Source organism: Ranitomeya imitator, chromosome 4 (assembly GCF_032444005.1).
Source record: "Ranitomeya imitator isolate aRanImi1 chromosome 4, aRanImi1.pri, whole genome shotgun sequence".
Classification (NCBI taxonomy): domain Eukaryota; kingdom Metazoa; phylum Chordata; class Amphibia; order Anura; family Dendrobatidae; genus Ranitomeya; species Ranitomeya imitator.
The window spans coordinates 453,297,557-453,310,658 of NC_091285.1; the positions used below are offsets into that span (position 1 = coordinate 453,297,557).

Here is a 13,102-nt window from a genome sequence, read left to right on the forward strand (position 1 = left end):
TACTCCAGTATGGCATCCCTTAGAATACCCTCCAGGATTTTACCCACAGTAGAGGTTAAGCTTACTGGCCTATAATTTCCGAGTTCAGTTTTTGTCCCCTTTTTGAATATTGGCACCACATTTGCTATACGCCAGTCCTGTGGTACAGACCCTGTTATTATGGAGTCTTTAAAGATTAAAAATAATGGTCTATCAATGACTGTACTTAATTCCTGCAGTACTCGGGGGTGTATCCCATCCGGGCCCGAAGATTTGTCAATTTTAGTGATTTTTAGACGCCGCCGTACTTCCTGCTGGGTTAAGCAGGTGACATTTAATTGGGAATTTTTATCACTAGTCATTTTGTCTGCCATGGGATTTTCTTGTGTAAATACTGATGAAAAAAAGTCCTTCAGCATATTGGCTTTTTCCTCATCCACCATTTCACCCAGACTATTTTTAACCTTTGTCAGGCTGCATAATTTTACAACGTTAACAGGCTGCAGAGGTACAATTGTACCTTCATCTATACCTCCACTGTGATATTTGGCCAATATATTCTGGACCAAAACTGCAGAGATGTCACGAAATTTCAGCCCTCTGCGGCTTTTCGAAAAAGTTATTGCAATTTTAAAACGGAATAGTTACAATTGTACCTAGTCAGCCGGACGAAGGTTAAGGGGGCCAACACTATTATTTTTTAGTTTCTTACTATTTTCGTAGTTAAAGAATATTTGGGGATTATTTTTACTCTCTCTGTCTCAATCTTTGCTGCCTTGATTTGCTTTTTACAGAATTTAATTTTTTGTATTTATTTAATGCCTCATCACTACCTTCCTTTAATTCTCTAAATGCTTTCTTTTTGTCACTTATTGCACCCCTTACAGCTCTATTTAGCCATATTGGTTTCCTCCTATTTCTAGTATGTTTATTCCCATACGGTATATACTGTGCACAGGTCCTATCCAGGATGCTAATAAACGTCTCCCATTTTCTTTGTGTATTTTTGTGTCTCAGGATATCGTCCCAGTTAATTGCACCAAGATCATCTCTCATCCGTTGGAAATTTGCCCTCCTGAAGTTTAGTGTCCTTGTAACCCCTCTACTACACATCTTATTGAAGGATACATGAAAACTTATTATTTTGTGATCAGTATTACCCAAGTGACCCCCAACCCTTATATTTGATATGCGGTCTGGCCTGTTGGTTAATATTAGGTCTAGCAGTGCCCCCCTTCTTGTTGGCTCCTGAACCAGTTGTGAAAGGTAATTGTCTCTCATGGTTGTCAAAAACCGATTGCCTTTGGGGAACGGAAATCTGAAGTTCCAGCAATCTATTTCAGGGTAGTTGAAGTCCCCCATAATAATGACTTCTCCTTGAGTCTCGGCTTCATCTATTTGCTTTACAAGGATATTCTCCATTGCTTCCATTATTTTTGGAGACTTATAACAAACCCCTATCAGTAATTTATTATTTTTCCCCCCTCCCCTTATCTCCACCCACAGGGATTCTACATTTTCATTAAATTCACCTATATTATCACGCAGGATGGGTTTTAAAGATGATTTTACATACAGACACATCCCCCTCGCTTATCTGTACGGTCATTTCTGAACAGACTATAACCCAGCAAGTTAACAGCCCAGTCATGGCTCTCATCCAGCCAAGTTTCAGATATCCCCACCATGTCATAATTATGCTCCAACTACATTAGTTCTAATTCATCCATTTTGTTGGCGAGGCGTCTGGCATTAGTTTACATACATTTTATGTATCTCTCTGCACCTCTATTCTTTCAATAATGCATTGCAAAAATGACCTGTAATGAAGTAGAGGTCATCTGGGGGTTTTGCCGCAATGCATTATTGGGACCGGAGCATCGCGAGGAGAGGGAACACTGCTGGGGACGCCGGAAGGTGAGAAAATCACGATTTATTTTATTTTTTTTTTTACTGTTCTATCTTTTTACTATTGATGCTGCACAGGCAGCATCAATAGTAAAAAGTTGGTCACACTTGTCAAACACTATGTTTGACAAGTGTGACCAACCTGTCAATCAGTTTTCCAAGCAATGCTACAGATTGCTTGGAAAATGCTAGCATTCTGCAAGCTAATTAGGCTCGCAAAACACTTGTGTTTAGCAGGAATACGCATGCCAGTTCCGCATGCGATATACCCGCGGCAATTCTGCAACGTGTGCACTTAGCCTTAGTGTTTCTTAAAGCCAGAAAGTTGCCATTTGAAAGGACTTGTTTTGTGCCATGTCTGATCTGCTTTTTTTTCTACAAAACTAAACAACTGAATGAACATCCTCCAAGGCCGGTGATTCCATAATTTTTGCCAGGGGTTGTATATACAGTGCCTTGCGAGAGTATCCGGCCCTCTGGAACTTTTCAGCCTTTTCCCACATATCACGCTTCAAACAAAGATATCAAATGTAAATTATTGGTGAAGAAACAACAACAAGTGGAGAACAATTGTGAAGTTGAACGAAATTTATTGGTTATTTTAAAATTTTGTGGAAATTCAAAAGCTGAAAAGTGGGGCGTGCAATATTATTCGGCCCCTTTACTTTCAGTGCAGCAAACTCACTCCAGAAGTTCATTGTGGATTTCTGAATGATCCAATGTTGTCCTAAATGCCTAATGATGATAAATATAATCCACTGGTGTGTAATCAAGTCTCCGTATAAATGCACCTGCTCTGTGATGGTCTCAGGGTTCTGTTTAAAGCACAGAGAGCATCATGAAGACCAAGGAACACAACAGGCAGGTTCATGATACTGTTGTGGAGAAGTTTAAAGCTGGATTTGGATACAAAATTATTTCCAAAACATTAAACATCCCAAGGAGCACTGTGCAAGCGATCATATTGAAATGGAAGGAGCATCATACCACTGCAAATCTACCAAGACCTGGCCATCCCTCTAAACCTTCATCTCAAACAAGGAGAAGACTGATCAGAGATGCAGCCAAGAGGCCCATGATCACTATGGATGAACTGCAGAGATCTACAGCTGAGGTGGGACAGTCTGTCCATAGGACAACAATCAGTTGTACACTGCACAAATCTGGCCTTTATGGAAGAGTGGCAAGAAGAAAGCCATTTCTCAAAGGTATCCATAAAAAGTGTTGTTTACAGTTTGCAACAAGCCACTTGGGAGACACAAACATGTGGAAGAAGGTGCTCTGGTCAGATGAAACCAAAATGAATTGTTTGGCATTTTTGCCAAAAAATAGGTATTAAGCTTACCGTTAATTATGTTTCCAGGAGTCCATCCTGACAGCACTCTGGGGTACGTCCTTCCTCCCTTGCTGGGACAGGAAACACACGAGAGTTCAAAAGGTCCGGTCCCACCCCCAAACCTCAGTGTTGTAACAAGAACCGCCTCAAGGAAATGCAGAAAAGACATTTTAATGGTCAATTGAACATATTACATTAAATATCAGACACATATTACATCATATGCTAGGAACACACTACAACTCTGCCAGAGTTATATTATATTATGCCAATCCATTTTACCGGGGGGGAGAACTACCCGTGCTGTCAGGATGGACTCCTGGAAACATAATTAACGGTAAGCTTAATACCTATTTTCCAGGACGTCATCCTGACAGCACTCTGGAGAGTACCAAAGCACCTCCTCAGGGTGGGATTACCGCTTGGAGAACCTTTCTCCCGAAAGCAGTATGATAACCAGTCAAAACATCGAGTTTATAATGTTTACAAAAGGTATTAGCACTGGCCTATGTTGCCGCCCTACAGATCTGTTCTAGAGAGGCACCAGCCCTCTCTGCCCAAGATGTAGCTATCCCTCGAGTAGAGTGTGCACGTAGACCCCCCGGAGGAGGAATCCCCTCTGAACGGTAGGCCTCAGAGATCACCGAAGTGATCCAACGAGCGATAGACGCCTTAGAAGCCTTTTTGCCCTTATTCCTCCCACCAAACAAAATAAACAAATTTGGATCAATACGCCAAGAGTTGGTGGCTGCCAGATAGTCAAGGACAGCCTGTCTGACATCTAGAGAATGCAAAGTTCTCTCCTTAGCATTAGCCGGATTATTGCAGAAGGATGGTAACACGATTTCCTGGTTCCTATTTTTAAGAGTTGCTACTTTTGGAATAAACGAGGGATCAAGTTTGAGGATTAAGCTTTCATCTCTAATCTGAAGGTACGGATCCCTAGTACTCAGAGCCTAAATCTCCCCCACTCTCTTAGCTCTGGTAATAGCTACTAAGAACGCTGGCTTTCGTGTTAGAACCGAAATGGGCATATTATCAGCTGAGGCGTAAATATCTTTACAGAGAAACCTGAGGACCAAATTAAGGTCCCAGGAAGGCGACAGTTGCCTAATGGTGGGGCGTAACCTCTGGGTCGCTCTGATAAACTTGACTATCCAAGGGTGAGATGCTAGGGGATAGTCAAAAAAGGAGCTAAGTGCGGAGATCTGCACTTTCAGGGTGCTTGGTTTGAGACCTTTGTCAAACCCAGCCTGCAGGAAATCTAGAATTCTAGGTAAGTCGGGAGTGCCTGCCGCAATCTCAGACCTGCCACCCTCCAGACAGAATCGTCTCCAGATCTTCAAATAAATTGCCGACGTGACAGGCTTCCTACTGGCCTTGATTGTGGCAATTACTTGACTTGATAGCCCTCTGGCCTTCAAGATCATCCCTTCAGGATCCAGGCCGAGAGATGGAGCTTCTCTGGATTTGGGTGATACACAGGACCCTGGTGGATTACATCTGTCCTGAGAGGCAGCTCTACTGGGTTCTCGACTGCTAGATCTACCAGACGGGAGAACCAACTTCTTTTCGGCCAGAATGGCACAACCAGAATAACTCGAGCCCGGTCTTCCTTGATCTTCTTGAGAACGGCAGGGATTAATGCCAGGGGAGGGAAGGCATAAGAGAGAGGTTCTGTCCAATCCTGGCTCAGACCGTCTATCCCTTCCGGAAGATCCCGCGGGTTCAGAGAGAAGAATTTTGAGACCTTCGAATTTCTCCTGTTTGCAAAAAGGTCTATACTGGGAGTTCCCCAGCGAAGACACAAATCCCGGAAGATATACTGGTTGAGTTCCCACTCTGTTGGAAACACTCTTCTCCTGCTCAGGAAGTCTGCAATGATGTTCTGGGAGCCTTCTAGGTGAACCGCAGAGATGGAAAGGACCGATCTTTCTGCCCAGCGAAATATTCTCCCTGCCAGTTCCTGAAGTCGATAGTGCCTTGGACCTCCTTGATGCTTCAGAAAGGAAACTGTAGTCACATTGTCGGATAGAATCCTGACATGTTGATTCTCCAGAATCTGATGGTTTCTTTTCAAGGCCTCCCAAACAGCATACAGTTCTTTGAAGTTGGAGGAGCTGTGAACGACGTCTGAAGGCCATCTGCCCTGTAGAATCCTGCCTTTTAAATGAGCACCCCAGCCCCAGGCGCTGGCGTCTGTTGTGATTACCACATAGGGATCGGTGGACCATAGTACCCCGTTCCTTAACTTCTCTGGGTTTGTCCACCAAAGGAGAGACCTTCGTACCCGATACGTCAGCTTTAAAATATTGTCCAGAGAAGACTGACGCCGGTCCCATTTGGAGAGGATTAATCTCTGCAGAGGTCTTGAATGGAACTGTGCCCATCTTACACATGGTATGCATGCCGACATTAGGCATAGCATTCTCATGGCCATCCTTACTGAGACTCTGTGTTCTAGTAAGAGTCTGACCTGGATCCGTATTGCCTCCAGCTTGGACGCTGGTAGAAACGATATTCTGTTTACCGAATCCAAACACACTCCCAGGAAGATCTTCTTGTGTTCCGGAGTCAAGTCGGATTTCTGCCAATTTATGACCCAACCTAACTGTTCCATCACAGATAAGGTTCGGTTCCTGTGATCTACTAGAATCTCCGGAGTACTTGCCACCAGGAGGAAGTCGTCGAGATAAGGAATTATTCTGATTCCTTGGTTCCTTAGAAAAGCAACAATCTCCGACACCAACTTTGTAAAAATCCGCGGAGCCGATGCAAGGCCGAATGGAAGGCTCTGAAACTGGAAGTGACAGGTCCCAGATGGCAGCACTACCGCAAACCTCAGAAGCCTCTGAGAAAGAGGGTGAATGGGAACCTGATAATAGGCACTTTTCAGATCGAAAGTGCACATTACATCGTTCTGATCTATGAGGAAGATTGCCGACCGAACTGACTCCATACGGAACCTCTTGTACCTGACCCAATGGTTCAGGGGTTTCAGGTTTACTATTGTGCGAGAGTTGCCGGAGGGTTTCGTTATTGAAAATAGGGAAGAGTAGTGACCCTGGCCTACTTCTAATGGTGGTACTGGAATTATGACTTGAGAGGAAAGCATCCCCATTAAGCCTATCATCATGGGCGAGTCCCGAGGAACCATCGTAGGAACAATGTATCTGTCTGGTGGAGGGGAATAAAGCTCGATCCTGTAGCCCTCTGCCACAGTCCGAAGAACCCACTGATTCTTGGTGATTTGGGCCCAGCTGTCTGAAAAGTGACGAAGCCTCCCCCCTATAAGGGTGGCGTCATTGAGACTTAGATTTCGAGGAGGGGCTGAAGAAAACATTTCTGTTTCTATTACCCTGGGTACGTGAACCCCTGTTGAATCCCCTGTTAGATCTACCGCCTCTGAAGTCTGACTGTCTCCTGAAGGGGAACCCTCTCCGAAAGGACTGCGACCTCTTAGGCTTGTCCTCCGGAAACCCTTTTTTCTTGTCAGAGGCAGACTCTAGAATAGTATCTAGAGATGGACCGAATACCCTTGTACCTGAAAAGGGGATTGAGCATAGCTTGGTCTTAGAGGCATTATCTCCAGACCATGATCTTAACCAGACCGCCCTCCTAGCCGCATTAGATAATGAACTATTTCTGGCCGAAAATCTGACGGATTCAGCCGTCATGTCAGACAGAAAAGCCGTGGCAGATCTCATAATAGGGAGAGATTTTAGGATCTCGGATCTCGGGGTCTTATTAGAGAGATGCTCTTCTAATTGACCCAACCAAAGGTACATAGACCGGGCTACTGAGGTAGCTGCAATGTTGGTCTTAATTAGCGCCGCAGAGGATTCCCAGGTCCTTTTTAACAGTACGTCGGCTTTCCGATCCATGGGATCGCGTAAGTTTGATGAGTCCTCGAAAGGAATAGCAGTCCTTTTGGCAACCTTTGCCACAGGAACGTCCACTTTGGGGATCTCGTCCCAAAGTTTTACTTCCTCTGAGTCAAACGGCAGACGAGCCTTAAAGTCCTTGGACAATACCAGCCGACGTTCTGCCTCCTTCCACTCTTCGAGTACCATGGCTTTGATATGCTCGCTAACTGGGAAGACTGTCTGCCGACGCAACATAAGTCCCCCAAACATCAGGTCCTGCCTGGATTGCGGTTTAGAAGTTTCTTCTATTTGCATTGTGCTCCGCACCGCTTGCACCAGATCATTCGTATCCTCAGCCTGGAAGAGGTACTTCCTCTGGTGGTCCTGGCTTCCCGAAGGAAGCTCCCCTTCCTCTTCAGAGACAAAGTCTTCAGAATCAGACCTATCTTCAGAGGAAAATTCTGGTTCTTTAAAGTCCCGTTCCTTTCTGGCCCTCTTGCGGACAGGAATAGGGCTAGATCTTTCCATCATACTAGACAGAGGATTGGACTTCCTCTCGTATAAGGGACCTCATTTCCGATAGCAGTGAGGGCTGCTCATCTCTCATAACTTTGGATGTGCAATCTGTACATAAGGTTTTCCCGTGCGAGTCTGGCAGCTTTACGCTACATATGGGGCATCTACTGGACTTCCCAGAGGCCTTGCCGGATTTCTTAACTGGACCAGGCGGGACAGCGGGGGTACCCTTATCCTTAAACGATATAAGATAGGGAATAGGTAAGAAGCACCTGTCTGTGCGAGCCGGTGGGGAAGTTTGCGCTATGCGCACTTACCCCCTCCTCAGGTGGCATGCTTCCCTTCCATGCTTGCAGAGGTCCTCAGAGCTCCCAACAGAAGCGCTACAGCCGCCGACTGTACCGCGCTGGAACGCACACCTCCCCCGTACATCAGCGTTACCGGAAGTGACGGTAACGGGTGCCGCGAAACCGGAAGTGACGCGGCCCCTGGGAACTTCTGCTCAAAGACGCCGGGCACCGCCGGCCTCCAGGAACCGCGTCCGCAGCCGAGAGCCTCCCTCCGGGAGGAGCGGCTGCCTCCAGGAGCCTTGTCCACTCCTGGTCTTTGGAGCAGAGGGACCCCCCACTGGAGGGTATCTGCCCTGAGCCTCTTGACAGGGGGAAGGGTATTGGACGAGCCGCACGATCCCCCTGAGCTCTAAGTTGCTCTCATGCGTCCCTTGCAGGGACAGGAAAAACGCTGAGGTTTGGGGGTGGGACCGGACCTTTTGAACTCTCGTGTGTTTCCTGTCCCAGCAAGGGAGGAAGGACGTCCTCCAGAGTGCTGTCAGGATGACATCCTGGAAAGTTATGTTTGGCGTAAAGGCAACACAGCTCATCACCCTGAACACACCATTCTCCCTGTCAAACATGCTGGTGGCAGCATCATAATTTGGGCCTGCTTTTCTTTAGCAGGGACAGGGAAGATGGTTAAAATTGATGGAAAGATGGATGGAGCCAAATACAGGACCATTCTTGAAGAAAACTGGTTGAAATCTGCAAAAGACCTGAGACTGGGATGGAGATTTGTCTTCCAACAAGAAAATGATCCCAAACATAAAGCAAAATCTGCAATGGAATGGTTCACAAATAAATGTATCCAGGTGTTAGAATGGCCAAGTCAAAGTCCTGACCTCAATCCAATCGAGAATCTGTGGAAAGAGCTGAAAACTGCTGTTCACACACGATCTCCATCAAACCTCCCTGAGCTCGAGCTGTTTGCCAAGGAAGAATGGGCAAGAATTTCAGTCTCTCGATGTACAAAACTGACAGAGACATACCCCATTCGACTTGCAGCTGTAATCGCAGCAAAAGGTGGCGCAACAAAGTATCAAGTTAAAGGGGCCAAATAATATTGCACGCCCCACTTTTCAGATCTTGATTTTCCACAAAAAATTTAAAATAACCAATAAATTTTGTTCAATTTCACAATTGTGTTCCACTTGCTGATTCTTCACCAAAAATATTCATTTGGTTTCTTTGTGTTTGAAGCATGATATTTGGGAAAATGTTGAAAAGTTCCAGGGGGGGCAAATATTTTCGCAAGGCACTGTACAGGCGGTGATAAGGGTCCAGAATGTATAGGAAGCCCTTCTATATACAAATATGTTGGCGCTATATAAATACTACTATTATTATTATTATATACGGGCGGTGATGAGAGGGCCCGGAATGTGTAGGAAACACTTCTATATACAGGCAGTGATGAGAGGGTGCAGAATAGTGATGAGCGAGTACTCGTTGCTCGGGTTTTCCGGAGCACGCTCGGGTGACCTCCGAGTATGTTAGTGTTCAGAGATTTAGTTTTCATCGCGGCAGCTGAAAGATTTACAGCTACTAGCCTGCTTGATTACATGTGGGGATTCTCTAGCAACCAGATAACCCCCACATGTACTCAGCCTGGCTACTAGCTGTAAATCATTCAGCTGCCGCGATGAAAAGAATCTCCGAGCAGTCATAAATACTTGGAGACCACCCAAGCAACCAGTATACTCGCTTATCACTAGTGCAAAATGCTCAAACCATATACAGGAGAACAATGGATGTTCAGTACATAGAACACTCTAAAGATACTCTTAGGTCCCCAATACACATTATACTAAAGTCATGTGAACCCGCCAATATCGATGTGTTCAGCTGCCGGTCTTATGTGTACGTGGACGGTAGCCGACTGTCGGGAGAGATGTCAATAGCGCGTGTCCGATTTCAGCAACTGACGATCACCTTGTTGTCCTGGAGCTAAGTGCCAGCCGTGTCACCTAGCGGCCTTCTCATAGGAGAACATAGGAACGCCAGGCCGAGCTCCTGTGTATGGGGACGTTGGCAGAGATAGTTGTCAGCTGAAGCACTGCCCGTCCGCCAGCCCTCTAACATGTATGCCCAGTCTCAGGGCTACTGCTCACCGACTCCACTAGGAGTTGCTTTGTGATTTGTATCCCAGCTCTGCGCTCCTCAGGAAGAGAGTACACGGATAGATACATACCCCATTTCTGAAGCACATTTGTGGCAGCATATTTCCTATATACAGCTAATAAGAAAAAAAGCAAAGCTGCATTGTAAAGCATCTCTGAGCGGTGTTGAGCCAGTGAGAAGACAAGGTTGGTTTTCACACACAGGCCTCATTCACTAATCCTTTTTTCGTGTATTAGTGCTATCCACGTTTCTCGCAGAAAGCACATGTGCCTATGAGACTGTTCACATGTCATGCGATGTTGTGCGAATTGCTTGCTCCATCTAGGATTGTGGAGACAAGATCTATGTTCATCGGAGATTTGGACCGAAATCAGCAAAGTGAAAGAATTAAAACATTGGACAGCACTTGGAGGCCATCTGAGTGCAGTGCCTTATCCACAGACTGATATATATAGGAGAAACTTTTGTCCCCCAAACGCAGACTGATTTTCATGTATAAGAAAACCACTGATGTGTGCATGAGCACCGGCTCACAATCCCTTTGGACACGCCTGCCAAGCTGCAGTCACCTTTACACCCTGATAAAGGGAGCGTGAGGGCTACAAAGTGGGCAGCACAGAAGAAATGATGTGCAGGTGGCGCCTACATATGAAGTGGCGCAGCCGCACCCAGGTCTTGCGCTTTCGCACCTGAACTTTTCATACTCCGTCATCACACAAGGCCCACGCTCCGGCTGCCACGTGCCGTTATATACCCAGCTTCCAAAGCGACGTTGGTCTACGAAGCTCAGCACCTGCCGGGGAACGTCCAGCGTGTAGAAGCGCAGGTGAGCATGCTTTGGGAGTTCCTCCTCGCTGGTGAGCTTGAAGCTTCCAGACATGCCAAATCTGAAGACAATCCATGCCACGGCACCTGCCACGGGCGTGAGGATCAGCTTCACCTCCTTTCCCCGGGACACCGCACTGATGGCATACTTTGGGCAGCTGAAGGGCACTTCTGGATTTTTGCTAACTGCAGATTTCTCCACGTCTCCCCCAAAATGCAATCCGTGGCACGCCTTGTTAACATAGAGACTGGCAAGGTGAAGCTCTGGACCTTCCGGCATGTCTGAAAGGAAAAGGAAGCCAGGTGAGGAAAACAAACAGTGCCCGCTCTCCGGACCACATAAACCCACCTACCCGCAGGCCACCCATGGGATTTATCACCAAAGTACCATCCACCACCCATAGAATTAAAGGAATTGTCCCGTTCTATCATTCTTTTTTTAACAAAAAGTTTAGTATAGCATAAAATAAACTGAGAAATGACCGATCCCGTACTGTGGTGGTCTCCTGCGATTGTGACCAATCACTGCCATAGCTGGCCACATGCCAGTGTAAGAGCATGATGGCTGGAATATGGAGCCGGAGGGAAGGGCAGGATTATTTCCAGGATGGCGATTATCACCTTACAAGTCAGAACTTGCATTTCCTCCAAGGAGAATCTGATTCATAGCAAGTAACAGGAGAGCTGTAATCACCAGGCTGCTGGCAACATGATGCCAGTGTGAACAGCGGCTTCCCCGACCTGCAGCGCCCTCCCATGGTGGGATCAGTGCCACCCAGCACGACCATAGGGCAGGACACAGCCCCACATACACGGGGTTTACAGCACGACTCGCGCCCTCCTGTGGACGTTATGTAAAGTGCACCATGCTGTACTACATAGCTGTACGTGATGCCAGACACCGAACACTCCGTGCCCGGGGATATCACCCACCTCACCTGTGCAGCGACCACTCCGCTCAAGAACGTCTCCGACTTCCACTTGGTAAAGTCCTCCTGCCTTCTTATTGGTTTATTGCGTTGAGGAGGCGGGCCCTTACGTCGCGTTGCTTGCTGGTACTGGGAGTTACTAGATGGCACATGTGGATGGTTGTGCGAGGAGACGGAATGATGAGTAGAGATGGGACGCTCTATAGGTCACATGTGCCTGGCTCTCTGATCTTCTAATGCGTGATCACCTCTCAGAGGAGAAGCCAATCCTCGTTAGTATAGTGGTAAGTATCCCCGCCTGTCACGCGGGAGACCGGGGTTCGATTCCCCGACGGGGAGGTTTACATTTTTGTTATTACAATCTAAATGACAGAAAACCTTTATTCAAATTACTCATTCTTAGGCTCTTTTATGTTTTACTATCACTCACTACAGTTTTATCTTGCACCAGAAATCACAAATCTATCCATCAAAACAGCTAATTAAGAAACTATATGCTCTTCCTATTCTGGTATATGCACCCTCAGCCTGGTATATGCTCTCCCCATCCTGGTGTATGCTCTCCCCATCCTGATATATGCTCTCCCCATCCTGGTATATGCTCTCACCACCCTGGTATATGCTCTCCCCATCCTGGTATATGCTCTCCCCATCCTGATATATGCTCTCCCCATCCTGGTGTATGCTCTCCCCATCCTGATATATGCTCTCCCCATCCTGGTATATGCTCTCCCCACCCTGGTATATGCTCTCCCCATCCTGGTATATGCTCTCCCCATCCTGGTATATGCTCTCCCCATCCTGGTATATGCTCTCATCATCCTGGTGTATGCTCTCCCCACCCTGGTATATGCTCTCCCCACCCTGGTATATGCGCTCCCCATCCTGATATATGCTCTCCCCATCCTGGTATATGCTCTCCACATCCTGGTATATGCTCTCCCCATCCTGGTATATGCTCTCCCCATCCTGGTATATGCTCTCCCCATCCTGGTATATGCTCTCCCCACCCTGGTATATGCTCTCCCCACCCTGGTATATGCGCTCCCCATCCTGATATATGCTCTCCCCATCCTGGTATATGCTCTCCCCATCCTGGTATATGCTCTCATCATCCTGGTGTATGCTCTCCCCACCCTGGTATATGCTCTCATCATCCTGGTGTATGCTCTCCCCACCCTGGTATATGCGCTCCCCATCCTGATATATGCTCTCCCCATCCTGGTATATGCTCTCCCCATCCTGGTATATGCTCTCCCCATCCTGGTATATGCTCTCCCCATCCTGGTA

The 13,102-nt window shown here is 46.8% G+C and overlaps 1 protein-coding gene across 2 annotated transcripts in view; it reads right to left on the reverse strand.

Moving 5' to 3' along the window:
• The window catches only part of NEIL1 (nei like DNA glycosylase 1), a 49,273-nt gene extending 37,319 nt beyond the window's left edge, over window positions 1-11,954 (reverse strand). Inside the window, exons 1-2 of one of the 2 annotated variants that reach the window (XM_069765778.1) lie at window positions 11,822-11,954; window positions 10,748-11,165 (exon numbers count right to left, since the gene is read on the reverse strand). In XM_069765778.1, coding sequence (XP_069621879.1) covers window positions 10,748-11,163 — 416 coding nt within the window. In that variant the 5' untranslated portion in view covers window positions 11,164-11,165; window positions 11,822-11,954. Of the gene's footprint in view, window positions 1-10,747; window positions 11,166-11,816 lie in introns of both variants that reach the window. The other variant, XM_069765779.1, reaches the window with a different exon arrangement.
• Between the last annotated feature and the right edge of the window lie 1,148 nt (window positions 11,955-13,102).